The following is a 22411-nucleotide window of genomic DNA, read 5'->3' as shown; positions in this document are numbered from 1 at the left end:
ACAACATGGTTTCTCCTTCACAGTGACCCCATATATGTCACTTTGTGCTAATCCTTTTTTTTTCCTTCATGTCTAGGATCTAGTAAATTTCAACAATGGGTAGCACTAAGTTTAAAATACTTATTCTAAGTACTAACAGAGGAAGGCAAGATAAAACCTTTTGAACAATTACAACAGGAGTTTAAATTGCTGTCACCGCAAGTATAAGTACGCCATCCTACATGCGAAGCGCTCCTACTTTTCACCTAAGTTGCAGGCAGTTGGCCGGGATATCCGGCAGATATATCAGCTGCTAAATTCCTTTCTAGATACTCGTAAATTAGAACTCTCTAGTGTTGATCCTCCTTCAGCTACACAACTTGGATCCTATTTCAAGGAGAAGATTCTCACCCTGCGGTCTTCAACCGTAAGCTGCCTTGCTGATGTGGATGACTTCCTGGTATCCTTGGCCGTGCCTTCGGGTGCTTGCTGCCGACCGCATTTGGATCAATTTCAGTCACCTGTCGCATGACAATGTGGCTGCTGCTTTGCGTAAATTCTCAAATAAAAGCTGTAGATTAGACGTTTGTCCATCCCATCTCCTAAAAGTCACACCAAACTGTTATGTCGAAGATTTGACTTGTTACCTCAACTTTATGTTAAGTTCAGGATCTTTCCCGCCAGGTCATGGTAACATCCTCCTCACTCCCATTCCAAAGAATATAAAGATCAAGCCAGATGACATCTCTAACTATCGCCCAGTGGCTTTGATACCTCTAGTTATCAAGCTGATGGAGAGTCCGGTCAATGTTCAGCTTAACGAATTTCTGGCTGATTTTGACATCCTTCACAATTTGCAATCCGGTTTCCGAGTTCAGTATAGTACAGAGACTGTCCTGGTCACCCTTCTATCAAACTTTCGACGACAGCTATCTGTCGGACGGAAGATTCTTCTGCTGCAATCTGACATGTCTAGCGCTTTCAACATGGTGGATCATGACCTCCTGCTTCACCTATTGGACTCTTTTGGTATAGGTGGGCCAGTTTTGCATTGGTTCAAGGGTTTCTTGACTTCCAGGTCCTACCAGGTCATGGTGAACTCCATCACTTCTGAACCATGGAAGGCCTCCTGTGGGGTCCCACAGGGCTCTCCTCTTTCACCTACCCTGTTTAATATTATGATGATGCCTTTAGCCTCAGCACTTGCAAAACTGGACCTCAACCCTTTCATCTACGTGGATGATATTACCGTCTACATCCCATTTCACGCCACTGTTTCTGAAGTTGCCAACCTCATTGATGCCTGTTTCTCCGCTATAGAGCATTGGGCCAGGGTGTTCCGCTTCAAACTAAACAGGGAAAAAACTCATTGTCTCATCCTCTCATGCCCCTGTACCTGACACAATGCTTCCAGTCTTGGGCTCCGCCCTCCCGACTGCCAGCAGCCTGCGACTTTTGGGAGTACATCTGGATCCACATCTCCAGCTGACTGATCACGTACGCTTGGTCTCCAAAAAAATGTTCCAGGCAATGTGGAGACTTCAGCGAATCATATGCCTCCTTTCCAGAGACTTGTTTCGTACTCTTGTCCACTGGCTCGTCCTATCCCATCTGGATTACTGTAGTGGAATTTATGTGGGTTGCCAGGCCACCCTATTGAAAAAGTTCCAAACGGCTCAGAACACTGCGGCGAGACTCATCCTTAGAGAAAGACGCTTTGCTCACGCTGAACCCCTGCGCTTTTAACTTCATTGGCTGCCGGTACAGGAGCGCATTACTTTTAAGATCTGCTCCCTAACACACAAAATCATCTATGGTGCTGCCCCGGATTACATGCTCCCCTTGATCGGCCTTCCGCCAAGAAATGCCAATCCTGCTGCTCGGTCCTATCTCCACCTCCACTTTCCGAATTGTAAGGGTGTCAAGTACAAGCAGATCTTTGCCTCGTCCTTCCGCTATTGGAGTCCCGAACTCTGGAACGCACTGCCTCGTCACCTTAAAACTCAAGTGGACTATGCCCTTTTCAAGAAGTTGTTAGACATTTCTCTTTGCTAAGTCTTACTCTCCAACTTACTCTGTTGATTGATGCTCCCCTTATCCCTTACCCTGCCTAGATCTCGCTGTTAGATTCTCTTCCCCTATTTGCCTCTTGTATACTTGCCTGAGTTTTATCTTTGTACTTTTATTTAATTCTATGTAAGCCACATTGCGCCTGCATGAGTGGGAAAATGTGGGATATAAGTAACCCATAAATAAATAAATTAAATAAATAAATTGATTTCTTTGCATCTAGACAGCTTCATCATTATGTGTCCACTCTACCATGGACAGACCTTACAGAAGATGTACAAGAGACTGTGAGCGAGGCGCTGACCTTGGGATCGCATAAAAGAGAACCACTGTCTCATCATCACATGTACTTAAAAGAGAACACCAGATTTAGATTATAAAGAGTTGGCTGAAAAATGGTCTGTTGACTTATCATATGACACTGAAGCCACTCTTATACAATCATACATTATGGAATTGAGCAAGCAAGATGCCAGTTTAGTATAATCAAGAGATATATAAATTCGCTTTGTGCTTACATATTTCTCCAAGTAGAGCGTTTACAATCTGCATGATCTCTGGGGACCATTGCCCAAAATGTAACTTCCCGGCGGCATCTTTGGGACACATGTTCTGGGCATGTCCTAGAGTCCAAAGTTTTTGGAAGCTGCTGTTGGATTCTATACAATTGTTTTTGTTTATGGCAATGTTATAACATCACTTCAATAAAAAGAGTTAAACATAAAAAAGGAGGAAGACCAAACAACAGTTGGCATGGTTAAAAAGTGAGGTGAAGGAAGCTATTAGAGCTAAAAGAAAATCCTTCAGAAAAATGGAAGAAGGATCCAACTAAAAATAAGAAACAGCATAAGGAATGGCAAATCAAATGCAAGGCGCTGATAAGGAAGGCAAAGAGGGACTGAAAAAAAAACATTGCGTTGGAGGCAACAGCATATAGTAAAAAATATGTTTTAGGTATATTAAAAGCAAGAAGCCGGCAAAAGAATCAGTTGGATCGCTAGATAATCGAGGGGTAAAAAGTGCACTCAGGGAAGCCAAGGCCATAATGGAGAGATTAAATTAATTCTTTGTTTCTGTCTTCACCAAGGAATATTTGGGAAAGATACTGGTGCCAGAAATGGTATTCAAAGCTGATGAGTCAGACAAACTGAATCAAATCTCTGCAAACCTGGAGGATGTAATGGTGCAAATTGATAAACTGAAGAGTAGCAAATCGCCTGGACCAGATGGTATTCATCCCAGAGTACTGACAGAATTGAAAAATGATCTTGAAGAACTATTGTTAGTAATACGTAATTTATCTTTAAAAATCAAGCATGCTACTGGAAGATTGGAGGGTGACGAATGTAACATCAATTTTTTTAAAAGGTTCCAGAGGTGATCCAGGAAAATTATAGACTGGTGAGCCCAACGTCGGTGCTGGGCAAAATGGTAAAGAATATTATAAAGAACATATTCAAAAGCATGGATTAATGAGACAAAGCCAACATTGATTTAGTGAAGGTAAACTTGCCTCACCAATCTATTACATGTGGGAAAGGAACCCGAACTATAGCTATGTAAATGCAAAGTTGAAACCCTCTTCTCAGGGTGTGGCGGTGGCTAAGAAAGTAAATAGAATGTTAAGTATTATTAGGAAAGGAATGGATAACAAAAATGAGGACATTATAATGCCTTTGTATCGCTCCATGGTGCGACTGCACCTCGAATATTGTGTGCAATTCTGGTCACCGCATCTCAAAAAAGATATAGTGGAATTAGAAAAGGTGCAGAGAAGGGCGATGAAAATAATAAAGGGGATGGGATGACTTCCTTATGAGGAAAGGCTAAAGCGGCTAGGGCAGCTTGGAGAAAAGACGGCTGAGGGGAGATATGATAGAGGTCTATAAAATAATGAGTGGAGTGGAACAGGTAGACATGTAGGAGTATTTACCTGCGATCTCACCTTTGCTGGTCTTGGCCTATGCAAGCCAAACCATTCTGTTATAACAATATGGATACTTCTGCCTGTGGTCTGCATGCATCTGTAACCATTAGAAACCAGCTTTGCTACAAAAGGAAAATTACTGCTGAGCATACCATGATGACTTCATCCAAGGACATATTATTTGTTGAAAAACTAGTCCAGTTATCTCCTGGGAAGAATGGAGGAGAGAGACACAGATGGCTCCACGAGTACAGGATCCGACAGGGAGGTTTGAATGCCATCGAAAACAGTTTCATTGCTGTAACAAAGGCCTCTCTTCATGACCATGAAGCTGGCTGGATGTTATTACACCATCTGTGATTGGTCCACAGGTATCATCTGACCCATGGATGCCAAAAGTTGGACTGAAGAAGAAAAACAGGAGGAGGATAGAAGACTGGCAGGAGGATGAGAGAGAGAGAGAGAGACTGATTTCCTAAACACCAGTGAACTGCACACCTTGTAACAAACTCACAAGGTTAGCTCAGCTACAACATACGGCCTTACCTAAAGACTGTGCCATCTGCATCCACAATACAGACCTTGGACTTTATTCCTGGACTGAGAGACTAGCTGAGCCTTCAGCTTGAGTCTCAGAGGAGGAATCCACTTCTTTACCATTGGAAGTCTGCCACGGACTGCAGGGTGAGATAACAGGGTTTACTACCTATTAGTTAAGGAATATTTCTTGGCTATTTGTTTGAAACAGATTGGTTTTATGTCATGACTTATGGTCTGTGAATTTCGCTGCTGTGCATTTTGCATAAGACATGTGGTGTACGTTCTCATAATAATCATTAGGATATCAGTATTGTGATTGGTTGTGTAATCACTCATTTAGTTAGTCCATTAGGATAATCATATATCATTATCTATATTTTGGTGATAATCTATTTTTATAGCAAGTTATTTTGTATTTTGCTTCAGAACTATTTATATATTAATTTTTCTATTCCTAATAAATCATAGGGCCAAAGAGGAACGCTTCCCCTAGACATGAGTCCAGAATAATTGCTATTTAGTAGTGTTCTGTCATCTAAGTACCTCAGGATATATATATATTAGGAGTTGTCCTCCTGGATATATACCCCTACAGACATGTATTTCTCGTTTACTCTTTCCAAAAATACTAGGACTAGGGGGCATGCAATGAAACTAACAGAACAACAGAACTTTTTCCACACATACTCCTACTAATCATTTCTATAGCACTACTAGACGTAAGCAACATGCACAGAGGTAGCCTCTCAAAGTATATAAGTAACCATAAACTAAAAACAGAAATGTTTATTTTCTATACATTTGTACCCCACATTTTCCAATTAGGTAATTGGTTCAATGTGGCTTACAAGTTACCATAATTAATTAGACATGTTTCATAGATGTTAGTAGTTGAGGCTGTTTTTGTTCAGTTTCTGCAAGGGATCAATATGTAGACAAATATAGACAAAAATTAAACTGTACCCCCAAGAAGCCATGCTCTGCATACAGTGCAAAACCAAAGAAACTGTTACACATCCTTTTGTACCATGCAAAATATAAAAAGAGCAGATGTAAATTTCAAATGCTTACATATTCCAACTGCTACATTAAAAATTAACACACAAAACAAAAACAGAAAATAAGTGATACCTTTTTACTGGACTAACATTACATTTTTTACTAGTTTTTGGAGGCAAAACCCTCCTTCCTTAAGTCAGAAAAGCATACAATTACAGCAGTGTCCAAACCTGAAGTAGGTTTTGGTCTCTGATAGTTAGTTTAAAAAAATGTATATAATCCAATATAAAGGTGTAACCTTATTGTTTTGTTTTTTATTTTTATGAATATTTACAATAATTCAAGAAAAACTCTTGATTTGAAAAGTTGAGTGTTGGCAATACAATTTCCAAATAGACAATTATTCAAACAATATATAATATTTCCCACCCTCCAATCCCAAGTCCACCACTTTTAAGAAGGAACAAGGTACAATTCCATGAAATTTGATTCCAAAAACTAACAAAAAAAAAAAGGAAAATAGAAGAGATACATTAAGTGCCATAACAATACATAATCAGAGATGTTGGTAATATAGTAGGTTGTAAATTAGGAGTAAAAGCAACCCTAGACTCCAAAAAGGAGTTCAGATGTGTTGGGTTATAGAAAATAAACTGAATTAATTTTCAATACACATTTGCAGAGAAAATTAAGCCAAAATAAACCACCCAATTGTAAAACCTTAGGACAGAATTTCAGAAAAAATTGACGTCTCTTTTGGGTTGCTCTCGCAATATCAGGAAATATTCTAATCTTATTATTCATAACGAGTTCATTCCTATGGCGGAAATATTGTCTGAAAATCCAATCATGATCCGGTTCCAATATAAAAGTCACAATCAAAATTGCTAGTGTAACATCCTTATCATCCTCTTGAATTATTTGTGTGAGATTCAATATATCAAATGAGGCTACTGCTCCTTGTTCAACTTGATTAATATTTTCTTTTTTACCCTTTTTAAATGGTGGAAGATAGTATATCTTGGAAATTGGCGGATAAGCCTGTTCAGGAATCTTCAATTTTTCAGATAGATATTTCTTAAAAGTTATTAAAGGAGCAACCAATATAATTTTTGGAAAATTAATCACCCTTAAAGTTTTGGCCTTTAATTGATTCTCTAGATTTTCAGCTTTATAGTGTAACAAAGTATTTTCCTTAATCAAATTAGCTTGTATCTGTTGAAGAGATTTAATGTTATCACTATTCATTTCTGTTGTTTTCTCAATTTTAATTGTTCTTGCTTCCAAGATAGAAATTTTTTCCATTGGCAATTTTGAAGCTTGAGTCACCAGCAACAATTTCTGTGAGAAAGAAGTTTCTAAACTCACAAGAGCTTCCCATATAGAGTTGCTTCACCTCTACTAGTCCAGAGTCCGCCAAAACACTGACCTTCTTGGATAGCCTCTCTCCAACAGCAACATCCAGCAGATCCACGCTGCGAGCCGACCCTGCTGGAGGGAACACCCCTTGGTCAGCAACACAAGGGGCCTCCCGCCCCTGCTGCAGCTCCACCGCTGGCATCATCGGAGGGCTCCGCTCTTCGGGGCTAAATGAGATCTCAACCTCAGGCAGAGGGAGCGGGACACCTACCACCGCTCCCCCCGACAGCGAGGAACCCAGCCCCGCAGAACTTCCAGGCACTGCAAAGCGGTCCATCGGTCCCAATTGCCTTCTCATAGGTGTTGCGGGGCCAACACGCTGTTTTTCCCTGCGCTTCGGCATAGAGTCAGGTAAAGAATTTCAATAGTAGATGAAGTCGTGTGGTGAGTTGCCTTGTAGCGTTCTCTTCAAGACGCCATCTTGTTCCTCCCCTTATTGTTTTTGTTTGTTTTTTTTAAATTTATAATTATTACATTTTTAAGTGGACTAACACGGTTACCACATTACTTTAACCTAAATTAAAACTAAAATTATTTTTCTACCTTTGCTATCTGGCCATTTAATTTTTTTCTAGTTTTGTTGGTCCCAACCTCTTGTTACTGCTATCCAACCTTCTTATAACTCACTTTCCAAGGGTCTCCGGTCCATGTTTCATTTTTTTCTCTTTTTCACCTCTTTCACTAAACCAACAGTAATCTATTCCAGCTCTGTGGGTCCTTGAGCACCCCCAATATTGAGCAAACCCTGTGTAACCAGGGAAGGGAAATTTCTATTGGGTTTAGCAACCCCAATCATTTTGAAAAGTTGACTCCTATCCAGTCTTGCCCAATTTCTCTCACTCTTCCCAGTCCATAGCCTCTGTCTCCCCCACCCCCCGCCACCTTTATCAAATATTCCAGTATTCCCTCATTTCTCTGTCACTCTCTCTCTCTCTCCTTACCCTCCCATCCAGTCTTGCCTCGTTTCTCTCTCCCTCCCCACCTATCCAGTCTTGCCCAATTTCTCTCTCCCCCCATCCCATAGCCTCTGTTTCTCCCCTCCTTTTATCCAGTATCACCCCATCTCTCTCTGTCAATCTCTCCCCACCCATCCAGTCTTGCCTAATTTCTCTCTCTCTCCTCCCATCCACTGGAGCCCTGCAGCACAGTCTCACTCTCTCACTCTCGTGCACCTCCACTGGGCCCATGCTAATAAACTACCATGGGAGACAGGCGAGACCCGCTAGTGATTCCTGCATCAGTCCCAGAAGTGTACATCAGAAGAGGCAGGCCTGGCGCACGAAGCAGTAGAGAGCCAGGTCCTGTACGTCTCCCCTGGTAATTTATTAGTGTGAGCTCAGAGGTTCGGGCCAAATCAGCTGCAAGCTGCGTCTGACATCACTTGGAAATCATGCAGAGGGGGAGAAGCAGAAAAATGGAAAACATCTTTTTTTTTTTTTATTTTTTTTTTTAACTACTTTCCAAATCTGTACTTTGTTACTAAGCACAAAAGTACTGCCTAAATGTAACTCGTTACAAGTAAAAGTACTGCCAATTGTACTTAATTACCATAACAAAGTACTTTGTTACTACCCGTCTCTGCTTACAGCCTTTCCACTGGCTGGATCCTATACAGTCTCCACTGCTAGTTCCCCTGGAAGCAGGCAAGGCAGTCTCGCTTACACGAGGAAAAATTAAGTTACTATCTGTAGATCCCCAAACTCTGAATTTTTTTTTCTAGACATGTCAGTTATCTAGTAAAAAACTTGGAGAAAAAAAGCCAGTAGTCAATCCCAACCTCATCCAACAGGGCTCCCCTAAACTTTGGGCCCTAGCTATGTTAATTTGCAAATGCTTTAATCTATATGCTCTCTAGTTCATAAAATCATCCACGGAAATGCCCCAGCCTACGTCAGATCTGGTAGACCTGCCGCCCAGGAACGCTATAAGGTCATCTCGAACATTCCTTAATCTGCACTTCCCCAGTTGTAAAGACCTCAAATACAAACTAACGCATGCGTCCAACTTCTCTTACCTGAGTACACAGCTCTGGAACGCACTGCCACGCAGCTTAAAAACTACTTATGAACTAACTTTCGCAAATCCCTGAAGACCCACCTATTCAACAAGGCATACCAACAAGACCAGCAACTACAAAAATAATACATCACAACCTCGCCTATTACCAACAATGTTCTTGCGGATATTTATCTGTTTGAATTTCGATCACGCTATTTTCTATGACATCTCCACCTTACCTACTATCAGTAATATCTCTTAATTATAATTACCTGTTTAAATTTCGATTATGCCACTTTCTATGTAACACTAACTTATCTCTTAATCTAATATCTACTAACAACGACACATTGTAAGCCACATTGAGCCTGCAAAGAGGTGGGAAAATGTGGGATACAAATGCAATAAATAAATAAAATAAATAGCCCTGCCAATGGCATCAGATATATTAGTTACTATGTATACTGCCAATAAGAAAGCAATATAATTCAAAGTTTCATGGCAGAAATCACAAAGAAATTGAAATATACATCTCAATAATTTAAAATGCAGGACCCAACGGGAAATGGTGTGAATTTTTATTGCATCGTCCATCATAGGGTAGGTGTTTGAGAGCAGGAACAGCTTGTAGAGTAGCTTATGGGGGTGGCACAATTCTGGAAGAATAGGTTTGTGGGCTGGGAGAGAAAAGAACAGGAAATTCCTCCTTTCAAACTTTCTCTCCCCCTAACTGCTGTATTTCACTGTATGTAAGTTTATATACTATGGAAGACAGAACTCATCCCATAGAAATGCACTGCAGCATGAGGGAAGGGGGCTGGGGGGCTTAATTCTCTAGAATCACCAGTCTGATTTGGCCCATGGTTTTGAGGTGGTTTTTTTTACCAGTTTTTCCCCACATGCCAAGTTTCATTCCATTTCATTAAGGGCCCTGTTTACTAAGTCGCATTATAGGCGTGTTAGCATCTTTAACGTGCGTTAACCATGTACATGCCTACAATATCCCTATAGGGGCCTATATGGCTGGCATGCGCGCTAATTGAAGGCATGTTAAAAATGCTAATGCGCCTTAGTAAGCAGGGTTCTAAATTTTTCACTGTTATTTGTCCCCAGAGAGATAGGTAGACACCACACTTCTACTGTACAATTCTTTCTAAATTCCATTGGGTTCAAAATAATAAGGTTTTTCAATACTATATATATATATATTTTTTTTAAGCCCATACAATCAACAGAACATTAAGAAAAAAGCCTGTACCTTCCAACCTTTGAATTTTGGCTTTGACAGAAATCAAAGTTTCAAAAGGGGACACACGCAGCTCAAAGCAGGTGCCAGTCAGGGTTTCAATGAAGAGCTCCATGGTGTCGTAAAAAGGGAGCTTGTAGTGGAAGGTGCCCAAATTATCTTCATTGAAGAAAGGCGGCTCTTTTTTGTTGGCCATTGCATAGGGTTCTCAATTCCTTTCTGGAACGTTAAGTTGAGAAGGCTATCCACCACTTGTAATGCAGTAACAACCATCTAAACTTTGCAGATGGATAATGAAATATCGTAGTTCATGTTTCAATGGCTGCACCTAATAAAGGCATAAAAAGAATGATCAGATACGACCGTTTCCACTACAGATCTCATTAGTAAAGTTTGCCCCATACCTAGTCAATAACAGTGGCAATATCTTTCACATGCACAAATACTACCTACAGTAAAAATGAAGTAAAACGTTTTTAAAAATAAATTTGGCAATGTCATTATGGCTCAAATTGTACAACATGCTGCCAAATATTTAACTGTGTTAAAATTTGATGAGAGCAAATCTAGTCTCTTATATGCAATGAAAGGGGATGGGATCTGTGCTATTGGAAAAGTTTAACCTGACAAATCAAGGGACTCTCTCCAAGCAACTAGAAACATTGCTTATGAGGGAGGGGTCCCAATACTGGACCAGGTATTTACAAATCAGAAGACGTGTTTCTAATAACTAACTGGGTTTAATATAACAGAAAAGGCAGAGATGGACAAACAGGTCAGGATCCTAGACCTCAGAGTACCAACTTACATAAGTATTGCCACACTGGGACAGACCAAAGGCCCATCAAGCCCAGCATCCTGTTTCCAACAGTGGCCAATCCAAATTACAAGTACCTGGAAAGATCCCAAAACAGAACAATACATTTTATGCTGCTTATCCTAGAAATAAGCAGTGGATTCCCCCCCCCCCCCCCCCGAGTCCATTTTTATAATGGTCTATGGACTTTTCCTTTAGGAAGACATCTAAACCTTTTTTTAAACCCCGCTAAGCTAATTGCTTGTACTACATTCTCTGGCAATGAATTCCAGAGTTTAATTACACATTGAGTGAAGAAAATGTTTCTATGATTTGTTTTAAATGTATTACTTTGTAGCTTCATTGCGTGCACCCTAGTATTTTTGGAAAGAGTAAACAAGCAATTCATGTCTACCTGTTCCACTCATTATTTTATAGACCTCTATCATATCTCCCCTCAGCCATCTTTTCTCCAAGCTGAAGAGCCCTAATCACTTTAGCCTTTCCTCATAGGGAAGTCGTCCCATCCCCTTTATCATGTTCGTCACCCTTCTCTGTACCTTTTCTAATTCCACTATATCTTTAAGATGCAGTGACCAGAATTGCACTCAGTATTTGAGGTGCAGTCGCACTATCAAGTGATACAAAGCATTATAACATCCTCATTTTTGTTTTCCATTCCTTTCCTAATAATACCTAACATTCTATTTGCTTTCTTAGCAACTGCTATACCTCAGGCATTGGCGAGATGACAAGATCTTCCTATTTGAGCCATTTGTTATACTGCACGTTCTGCGCATCATGGTGATGTGCAGAAAGACAGAAAATTACAGTTTCAAACTTGTAAATCAAATCATCATCTTAAAATCTGGTCAGAAACAAGAGGAGAGGGAATGTAGAACAAGAAATCACCACGAACACTGTCAGTGGGACACACAAGGGAAGGGGAAGAGATGAAAAATCCATCAGTCAAGAAGTTCTTTTAACAGTCACAATCGGATATAGAGGAAAGCCATTCATCAACTAGACCTAGGATAAGAAAGCCTGAGTGAAGAACCAAGTCTTCAGACATTCTTGAATTTCTGAGTACAAAGGTAAAGAGGTAATTGATTCCATAGATTCGGTGCCACAAAGCAAAAGACTGCATCACAGAAGGCTGCATGGATACTGTCCTGAACGAAGGCATTGATAATACACTAGCATTGGAGAAGCATAAGTTCTGTGTTGATTATAATGGGTAAAGAAGAGAGGAAAGATGTAGGGAGCTGTCCAATATGAAATAATTTATGGATAAGGAACAGAATTTGAAACTTGATTCCACAATGTATAGGTAGCCAAAGTCGTTCATAAAAAAGAGGTGTGATGTGATCATGTTTCCTAGCATTATAGATCAGTTTGACCACTTTGTTCTAGATAAGTAGCAGCTGCCCGAAACAGTAAAACAGAAGATAAAAATCAATAATGCATTACAGTAGTCTAATATATGCAAGATTAGTACATGAATCAAAGTATTCAATGCACAGGGTTCAAGAAAGAGTAAGGTCTCTTAGGTCCCAAAACAGTAACAAATTATTCTGGACCATTAGAGATGTGTGTGTCCGAAAACAAAGGAGCACTATTCAACAATACCCAAAGAAAAGTAGCTGATCCTTTATTGGGGCAGGTGTATTAAACAAGAATAAAGCACAGTGGAGGAATAGAAGGTTTATGAGAAAACCAAAGAGCCTCCATTTTTTCTAAATTAAGGACGTCTTATCTGTCAACCAAGAAGCTATATCCACAAGCTTCTGAGAATATCACAAAATCATCCTGTGCCATTACTGATAACAAGCTATATGTCACCAGCATAAAAACAGAAGCAGAAGCCCATTATTTATTGGAAGAAGGAGGCCAGCAGAGCAATAAATTGAAGTAGGAGCCAAAATGGACCCTACACTTTAGAGTAAAGAATCCAGAGAGATTAGTGTCCAGTGCTACCTCAAAAGGAGCAAAGAGAAAAATAACATAACTAGTTAAATACTATCCCCTTAATTCCAGTGTCTCACAAAACAAGATAGCAGTAGGGAATGATCTATCAAAATCAAACATTGAAAAGAGATCTAGTTGGATCAGCAACACGACAAGTCCACTGTCAAAATAATAGATGTCATTGACCATAGAGTAGAGAACAAAGCAGTTTCAATACTGTGTCCCTCCGAAAAGCTTTGATTGAAAGGCAAAGTGTGATTGGAATTCCAGAAGCTAAGTAATTGTGAGATTAACAGCTTTCTCACATCGCCAGAAAAGGTAGATAGGTGACTGGATGGTAATTGGAGCAAATGGCAGGACCTGAAACAGATTTCATACTGTGGCATTACTCCTGATGATAAGCTATCATTGATAAGTCCCAACATTATTGGTGAAAGTTCAGTACAGCATACCTTAAGATGTCATACAGGAGCAGCATCATGAAGACAGCCAGATGGGGGAGCTACAGAAAAGTTTACTCAAGCCAACAGCAGTCAAAGAGGTAAAATTACAGGAAGTGCCTATCAGGCTTATTTTCAAAAGTGATCGCCGGCCGTCTTCCGACACAAACCGGAAGATGGCCGGCGATCTTCCCTCTGGCTGTAAAACAAAGTGCAAAGAGGAAAGCCCACTGGTATGGGATCTTATTCTTGATCAGTACATCTAATGCAGGCTTCATTGCAAGTCTTTGATTCAAAGTAAATTGAGATAGATCTTGGAACACCGTGACTCTCACCTCGTTGTATTCCACACTGGTCAGCTGGCGAGCCTGCTGTAACTCCTGATCTTTCACAGCATAAGAGCCAAAACAGAATATAATGTCCCGGTTTACCTAGCACCCTGTGAGCTCTCTCTATCACAAAGTCCTCTGAATCCAACAACTTCCCACAGATCAACCGGGCAATCACAGGCACATCTTCTTTATCACCCAATTCAGGGACACCACGTAAGCGTAGATTGTTGCACCACCCTTGATTCTCCAAATCATCCATTTTGTGTTGCATTTCTTCATATGAGGCAATTAAATTCTTAAAATGGGCGTCCGTCGCGTTTAGAAGTTCATCCTGGGTCTCAACACGTGTCTCTAGTTCCTCCACACGGCCGCTAAGTTCCCGCAAATCCACACAGAGAACGTCCATACGCTCTAATATCTCTTCGCTTCCATGGACGCCTTTATCTCGTCTCGTATCTTGGTAAGGCAGGCAATTAGATCGTTAGGCAACCCCCGAGAGGCTATTCCAGAACACCCCCCAGTTGTAGATAATGCTGAGTCGGAATCAGAGCACAAAATGCGCTTGGAGGAAAGTTGGCGTCTCGGGGCCTTACCCTCCGACCTGCCAGGCTGCCGTGAACTTTCCTTGCGAACCGCAGACATATCAGCAGATCAGTCAGCCGGATCAACTTAGGAAGAGTTAATTACAACTCGAGCAGGTTTAAAGCCCAAATACAAGGCAGATGGAAGTCAATATTGCCAATTAATAGCCACGGAGCTATGGATTCAGATGGCCATCAGCATGCGTGACGTCACTTCCCTCCACACAGAATTATTTTTTACCGCACCTACAAAATGTCTTTAAAATTTTTGCCAAAAATGGACGTGATACAAAATTAAAATTGCCGCGCGTCCATTTTGGATCTGAGACCTTAACGCAAGCCACTGACCTAGTGGTAAGGTCTCACATGGTAACTGGGCGGTAATAGTCTACACGTGTCAAATTCCACTTGACGTGCGTAGCTGCCGCCCATCAGAAAATAAATATTTTTTCAGACGCACGTAGCGGACATGCTCCAAAATTGAAATTACCTCAAAGGCCAGGCAGTAACTCATATCTGGTGTGCGTAGGCGCCTATGCGGCTTAGTAAAAGGGCCCCAAAGGTAGTAAGAAAGGGGAGGAAAAGAAATCCCTAACAGCAACAAGGTCCAAAACAGTGTCCCACCTGATGTGTAAGTACATTTGAAAGTAAAGTAAAACCAGAAGTGGAAAGTAAGGACAAAACTTTGTTCATGAGGGAAGGAGGGATTGTCCAGATGCATATGGAAGTCTTCCAAAAGTAAAAAAGAAAAGCTGCGAGCAGTGCCCAATCACCAAAACTCAATCAGCTAAACTAGAAGTCTAAAGGGCAATAAATCAGAAAGTAAACAAGATGAACAAGACCTGTGTTTTGTTAACTGAAAATGTATAACTCACAAAAAAAGGTACCAAGGATCTCAAAGGGAAAACAGGGAAGAATATCTAGAAAAGATGAGGGAAACAAAACAAGTTAAAAATAGCAAAGTTGGTGAAGAAAGCGAGTACTATGGTAGAACAGGAGAAAAGGATAATTTGTTAAGAGTTACAAAGGAAAAACAGAACATGATTACGGATTGGTGGCAAGAGTACAATGGTAGTTGGGTAGATGCTTCTATTGTAAAGGAGAAAGTCTGCATGGAACCTACAAAGCTGAAAGCAGACAAAGCAATGGGGCTGGATGGGATACATCCTAGAATATTAAGGGACCCCAGAGGTTCTGACAGCTCTGCTGATAAATCTGTTCAATCACTGGGAAGGAGTAATTGTACAGGACTGAAAAAAAAAGGCAAATGTCAACCCCCCTACTAAGCAGAGGCCCTTCTCTTCTGTTTTAACATACCTGAAATATCATGTGCATGTGCATGTGTATGACACACTGAACACTACAGTCTGAAGCTGAACAAAATAGCCCAAATATTAAATTTACTGTAGCTAAAAGTATGAAAGGGAAATAAGTTAGTCTTAACAAAATTTACATTTTTATAAACTTACTGAAATCAAAGTTACAAATATTCTCACTAGCGTATAAAATCTTCACTTACTTCACAAGTGAGAAATCTGGGACTGATGTGCTGCACAAAGTTTTTTTTTTTTTTTATCTGTTCTAGCACCTATGCAGAGCACAGCTGGCCTATTTCCCTTTACAGCTTGCCATACAAAAATATTTTCAAATTCCAGTATTACCTCATTAACTGCAACACAAAATCCCTCCACTGCCACTGTGAATTAACACAAAACCATGCAAATAAAGCTACTCGGAAGCAACACAGGAAAACCTTCTATACCATGAAAAAGTTGGCATTGCATATACAGAACACCAAACCACAATATATTGGGCAAGCTACATAAATTGGCCTGTAAAGGAACTCCACACAGAAACTACATGCCAACAGAATCCCTGACCTTCTTCACAGAGAACACATGCCAGCCCTCACCAAATCCTTACCCAAAGTATCCTCCCCATCACTCTTCTTCCTTCCCTCTGTCTCCAACAATGACCTTTCCTTTACATCTTTTTTTTTTACCCATTTATTTGTGCCACTCCATTCACAGATTGAAAGAAGAGAAGTTTAGCCATTTCTTTACCATCTAGTACTCAGTCTTCCTTTCTCACCTACTACCTACCTCATCTTCCATTCACACAGACATGCTACTGGCAAATTAGTCTAGTACTGAAGGGCATGATACAAGGAAAGAGAGCAATCTGAGGCAACATCAGAGAAAATGGTGCTTCATGGTTGCCATCCTTCATACTGAAAATAGCAATGCATTATAAAACACAACATAAGAACCTACATAAGAATATAAGAATAGTCATACTGGATCAGACCAGAGGTCCATGCACCCAGTATCCTGCTTCCAACAGTAGCTAATTCAGATCACAAGTACCTGACAGAATTCCAAATAGTAGCAAAGTTCATGCTACTGATCCCAGGGACAAGCAGTGGCTTTCCTCATGTCTAACTCAATAGCAGAAATAAATCAAGTAAAAAAACGCAAATAAACAGGCAGGTATAAGAACTGAATGCCCTTCTTCAAAGAAACTTGCACTCTCAAGGGAAATAAAAAAAAGATGAAGAAGGGATGTGGTACAAAAGTGAAAGAATAAAGTGTGTCTACAGGAGAAAAATGATAGGAAAATATGGAAGATACCAAAACAAGCAGCTGCGGGGTGGGGGCATCTGTATAATGAATATTTCATTATGCCTATTTATTTTTACTGAAAAGAAGAAAGGATTTCTATAAAAATGTATGAGTTTTATCATCTCTGCAATGATTACATCATTAAACATCTTCCTATATAGTAATTTGTGCATCTGCGTCCCTGGCTGGTTGGGTTAGTAACCATATGCATATGAGCTTACGTCAGCTCGCCTCCAGCCTTCCCTTCCCTCTCAGTGTCCCGCCCTCGCGGAAAGACTAAATTACGTCAGAGGAGGGTGGGACACTGAGAGGAAAGGAAAGGAAAGGAAAGGCTGGAGGCGACGCGTGCCGAGCTGCTTTCACTGCCACCGCTGCGACCTGAGGTAAAATTAAAGTTTTTAAAGGCAGAGTGGCATGAAGGAAGAGTGCTGTTGTGGGAGACAAGGGTGGGCAGGTGAGGGCTGGGGTTGAACTCGACATTGGGTGCTTAAAATGGGGGTAGGTGGGGGCTGGGGAGAGTCACTGGACATGGATGGGATGGGAGGGGAGGGCAAAGGAGAATCACTGGACATGGAGGGGAGAAATCGCTTCGACGCTAGCCTTCCTAGGGCCTGTTTCATTTTTCGCGAAACAGGCTTTTTTGCTTGTTAAACAGATATTTTGCCTAAAGAAAACTAAGCAAGAAATTGAACCAGCTAGTGAAGACAGGCACTAACCAATAACAAGGCAGCAATATTTTGTGTCCGTCAATGTGCTCAGACTCACCCTAAGTCTGGGAGTTCAACTAAATTGGCCTGCTTCTCCATAAGAAATACAAAAGGGATTCTAAGTATCAGGAAAAATCAAGGGCAGGGAGTCACTATGCATCTGAAAGGTTTAAAATTACTGGAGAGGGGAGAGATATGTTTAACCTACATACGAATTAGGTTAACACAGTACAACACAACCATATGTAACAAAAGGAGGAACTGGATTTACAACTGCAAGAGGAAGCAGGGATTAATATTTTCAAACTCCTTACTGAATGCTTCTGTTCATCTAGATAGACAAAGGAAATTTACACTTTTCTTCAACAAGATCTATATTCCAAAATGGTCACAAAGCTTGACTAAAGATAGTTTTATTCTTTTGAGAAGCTTATCTCCATTAGTACAGAATAAAAAGCCATCTGGAGCCTCTCAAAGGAAAAGGATGCCACACATTAATCGCTACTAGGACCTATTAACATTCTTCCAAGTGACCCAGACTGGACTGGGGATTGTTGGTCTATTGAGCACAACATCCTGTGTCCATTAGCAAACCCTGAAGGCAACTGCCAAGGCTGCCAAATCTTGAAGGTACCAAATACCCTGGCGAAAAGCAAACCTAATTTAAGGCCATGTGTGTATGCTACTTCAAAGAGGCATCGATGTGACACTCTAGCCTTCCTCTGCTCTTCTGGCTTTCTAATCTTTGGGATCTCCAGGATCTACTGTCTCTGGTCTTGGATATTGACACCAAAATCTGAAATCCACCCCTGTCCACCAATGTGTCCTACTAGCATGGCACCTCTTATAGAACTTCTCAAAGGTTGGTTTCAACTTGAAACACACTGTTTTAAAATCTTGGTTTACTAAGCATAGCAGACATGGCCAATTATATTATGAATGACTATACAGCAGCGTATGATACTAGCAATATGAAATGAATGATAACCATCCTTGTCTAAAATGGTCACCAATAGAAACTGAAGCAGTAATAGAACTACATTACAAAATAAAGAGGTAATTATCTATAATATTTTTATGAAGGAGGCAAACTTGGATAAGCCACATATCAGCAAAATACATGGGTAAAAGAGTACCTGCCTATTTTGCCCAGGTACCTGCAGCTGATGTTTCAGAGTAGAAATAACACATAAAGATTGAAAATTCAGTTATACACCAATGTGTTTCACTGTCAGCTCAAGACACTGGCCCAATATTATGTACCTTAACAGCAGTTAAAATTGAAACAATTATTGTTAAAAAAATAATAATAATAAATCATATTTAGCCACACTGGCCATGGTAAATTTATACCTAGGCTAGATCCCTCAAACTCCTCAGAAACACCATCACTACAAGATCAGTAAGATGATTTAAGTATTGTGTTTATGTGGAGGGTGGCACAGAGGATTGATTATACTATGTACTAGATGTCACTGACAATACGAAGGAACAGGGTCAGATTTATAACCAGATTTGCAAATGGAGCAAAGTACCAGACCCAAACCTACCACAATCTCTCGCCAGATCCCACTGTGAGGGGCAGATCCTTTGCATGCCACATCGAGGTATTCCACAAATGCAAAGCAAACAACGGAAAGTACAGGAAACGAGTAGCTCCTTCCTTCCTTCCACCAGCATCAGGTGTGTGGTCCTGAGAGATACACTGACTGGCAGAGTCTAGCCTAAAATGACAGCTCCAGGCCTGCTGCTGCTGACTACCGACCTTGCCCGGCAGGCTTTGACTCCTCGTCTAGGTTTCTTTCGCTATATGTGTTCTGGTGAATGTCTCTACCACTCCAGCTCTGTATATTTAGGTATCTAGCTTTCTATATCTGTATATATTTCTCTCTGTGTCTCAGAATACGTAGACCACTCTCTCCTTAAACCTATAAATATATAGGTATAGCTCCCTATATATTTACTTTGCTGGCCACCTATATATATGAGCCTCTCGCCCTCCCTCGGTATCGCCGTCGCTCCGGTCTCAGCCTCCCTGTGCGCCAGCCCCAGGGCAGCCGCTTCTAGCAGGCACCCTCATTAATGTAGGCCAATCGTGGGGCTACCACATAGCTCCCCAGGAATCTGTCGAACCGAGCCCCCAAGATTTCGCCACCGCGGGCCGATCCGGAGTCAGAGCCCACCAGCGACCACCTCCCCACTCCGCCCTTCTTTGTGAGATCTCGCAAGTGACTCCGCCACAGCCCAATCAGAGGCCCACCAGCAACTTCGGTGGGCAGAGAGCTACCAATGAGATGCCTAGGAAAGGCGGAGCTTCGCAGCTAGCAGGAGTGGTTGGAGGTGATGTTGAAACAGAAGTTACCGGATGCCGGCCCTCATCACTAACAACAGTGAGCACGTGACCTCGGTTCTGTCTCCCGGGGCGACGACGGCGTTGCAAGTAAAGCGCTAGGCAGCATCCCCGAGAGAGTACAGCAGGTTGCAGCTTAGTTTCGGGAGCCAAGTGCAGACATCATTAGGTGTTGCTAACTGTACAGAATGGAAACAAAAATTACGTTGAGGGACTTTTGCTTTAAGAGTCTTCCCTCTGTGTAGTACAGCAACTACTATATTACACCATGGGTGTCAAGCAAGTATAGGAGCTGATAGTGTCTTCTTCCTCCCCACCCCCTTCTTTTTAAAAGAAAAAAAAAGTCTTGCTATAAAGGAGGAGAGGCTGAGTTGTTGCCATGCCAGACCCCAGAGAGCGAAAGCCGACAAGTTACCCAACTCCACCGTAAATGGAAGCCTTTTTGGCCAGGCCTGATTTTAAACGTATCTAACGTAGTAGTAGTAAAGCGGCAGTTGTCCCTGATTTTAGCTATTGCAATCAGGGTAGGTCCCATAGTGCACCTTGATGGTCTGGTCTAGGTATCATAAGTTCCAAAATACAAGAAAACAAAAACAAATAAAAAAACTTCCACAAATAGATCCAACAAGGAAAACACAGGAGTGAAAGGACACTAAGTACCAGGATGATATAAATCTTATCAGAGGTAGTTTGTTCGTCTTCCAAAATATACAAGTCCAAAGTATACAAGTCATCAGGAGAACACTTAAAACCAAAATTGTACAAAAACACTGTCCATAATTTAGAACAAAAATTATAAAAACTATCAATATTATTTACAAAGATTATTAAAATATAACACAAATAGAATAACTACACATAGGAAAAGAAGAATAAGGCACCGTGAGTAGTGAAAGATGTACTTCTTTACACCTTATGCTTTGTGATGAACACCACAGTTTAACCATTATGTTAAAAGGACATGCTGAATCTTCTTATAGACATAAAATCTTCACCTAGCTGGGACTTACATATGTTGGAAGATGAATAAACTACCTATGATTTACAACACCCTGGTACTTAATGTCTTTCCGCTCCCAGGATATCAGAAGTCCAGGACTGGCTTAAAATTTCCATTGAAGTAGGTGATTTTGGTAGCTCTATGGTTGATGCATTATATTACATTACATTATCAGCCTTTCTATCCCATATTAGCCACAAAGTTCAATGTGGCTTACACTTTGTAGAAATAAGCACAATAGAATTATGGAAGGCCACAAAGAAACAAACACAGTGCCATATTATAAATCCAAAAATCTAAATAAAAAAATATATCAGCGCCTTTCAAAACAGTCCATAAGATCCCAGAAGCCTGATTTCAGATGGCAAAGTTTTCCACCAGTGTGATGCAAATAATAAAAACTGGTTGAATGCAAAGATTTATAAACTATGTTCCTACAACTTGAAAACAAGAGAGTGAAGAAGTTCCTAGAATGAAGATTAGAGTTCCTATTAGACAATTTAATAAATCCTTGCATATAGCTAGGTGCAATTCCGTAAATTATTTAAAAAACAAATGTACATAACTTCTAAAGGGACCAGGCCTCAACTGGTAACTAATAGAACATTACTAATAGCGGGGATGCCCTTTCAAACTCTGGTAATTTATGAATCAGGCGAGCAGCGATATTCTACACAGTCTGCACACTTTGGACTTAGGCCTCTCCCCCCCCCCCTCCCCAAACTGATGGTTTGGCTAAGGTGGGGGTGGAATGGAGTAAGAGCGGATATGTTGTGAGAAAGGGGGTGGCAAACCGGAGGGGTGGTGGAGGAAAGGGCTATCTGTGCCCGCCAGGGATCAAAAGAAGAAAGAGTGGGACTATAAGAACTACAAGTCCCAGAAGCCCGAGCTGAGCAGGAAGCAGGAGTGGGAGGAGAAGTCCTCTCAGAGGGGGAAGGGGGAGGAGGTTGATTGGGAGATGAAGTCAGAGGGAGGGGATGAGGAACACCTGTGGGAGAAGGGAGTGGTGGAACAGATGGATTGGCAAGGGGGGGAAGGGGGAGGGGAAACAGAAGAAATGGATATCTCAGCATTTGCTCAGGGCCATGAGGAGAGGAGAAAGAGGGCTGTGTGTACTGGATAACAAAAGGTATGAATTCTTTAACCCAGTGGGTGGTTGTCAGGAGTTAGTGCTGACAAATGAGGGAGGTGGGTCTCTAGGTGTAGCCAGTATGCAGGGCTAAACCTAGAGGAATTCATACCGTAGGGGAAACTTTGGAACTTTATAGTGGTGCTTGAGAAAAGCTGAACTGTGTGATAAGCATTTGATTCTGAATAGAGACTCTAAAGAAAGGGGCCTGTGCCAGGAACAGGTCCCAGTCCAGAGGCCTGGTCGGGGACTTAATAGCTGGACTGAAAAGAACCTAGGCGGCTAGTCTATGAGGAGGGGGACTCCACC

The 22411-nt window shown here is 41.2% G+C and overlaps 1 protein-coding gene across 2 annotated transcripts in view; it reads right to left on the bottom strand.

The window, feature by feature from the left end:
* The window catches only part of ZFAND4 (zinc finger AN1-type containing 4), a 118007-nt gene extending 98194 nt beyond the window's left edge, over positions 1-19813 (bottom strand). For both annotated transcript variants that reach the window (XM_030203434.1, XM_030203435.1), the window contains exons 1-2: positions 19174-19813; positions 10191-10506 (exon numbers count right to left, since the gene is read on the bottom strand). In XM_030203434.1, coding sequence (XP_030059294.1) covers positions 10191-10374 — 184 coding nt within the window. In that variant the 5' untranslated portion in view covers positions 10375-10506; positions 19174-19813. The remainder of the gene's footprint in view (positions 1-10190; positions 10507-19173) is intronic.
* Between the last annotated feature and the right edge of the window lie 2598 nt (positions 19814-22411).

Source organism: Microcaecilia unicolor, chromosome 5 (assembly GCF_901765095.1).
Source record: "Microcaecilia unicolor chromosome 5, aMicUni1.1, whole genome shotgun sequence".
Classification (NCBI taxonomy): domain Eukaryota; kingdom Metazoa; phylum Chordata; class Amphibia; order Gymnophiona; family Siphonopidae; genus Microcaecilia; species Microcaecilia unicolor.
This window is presented reverse-complemented; position numbering and strand designations above follow the sequence as displayed.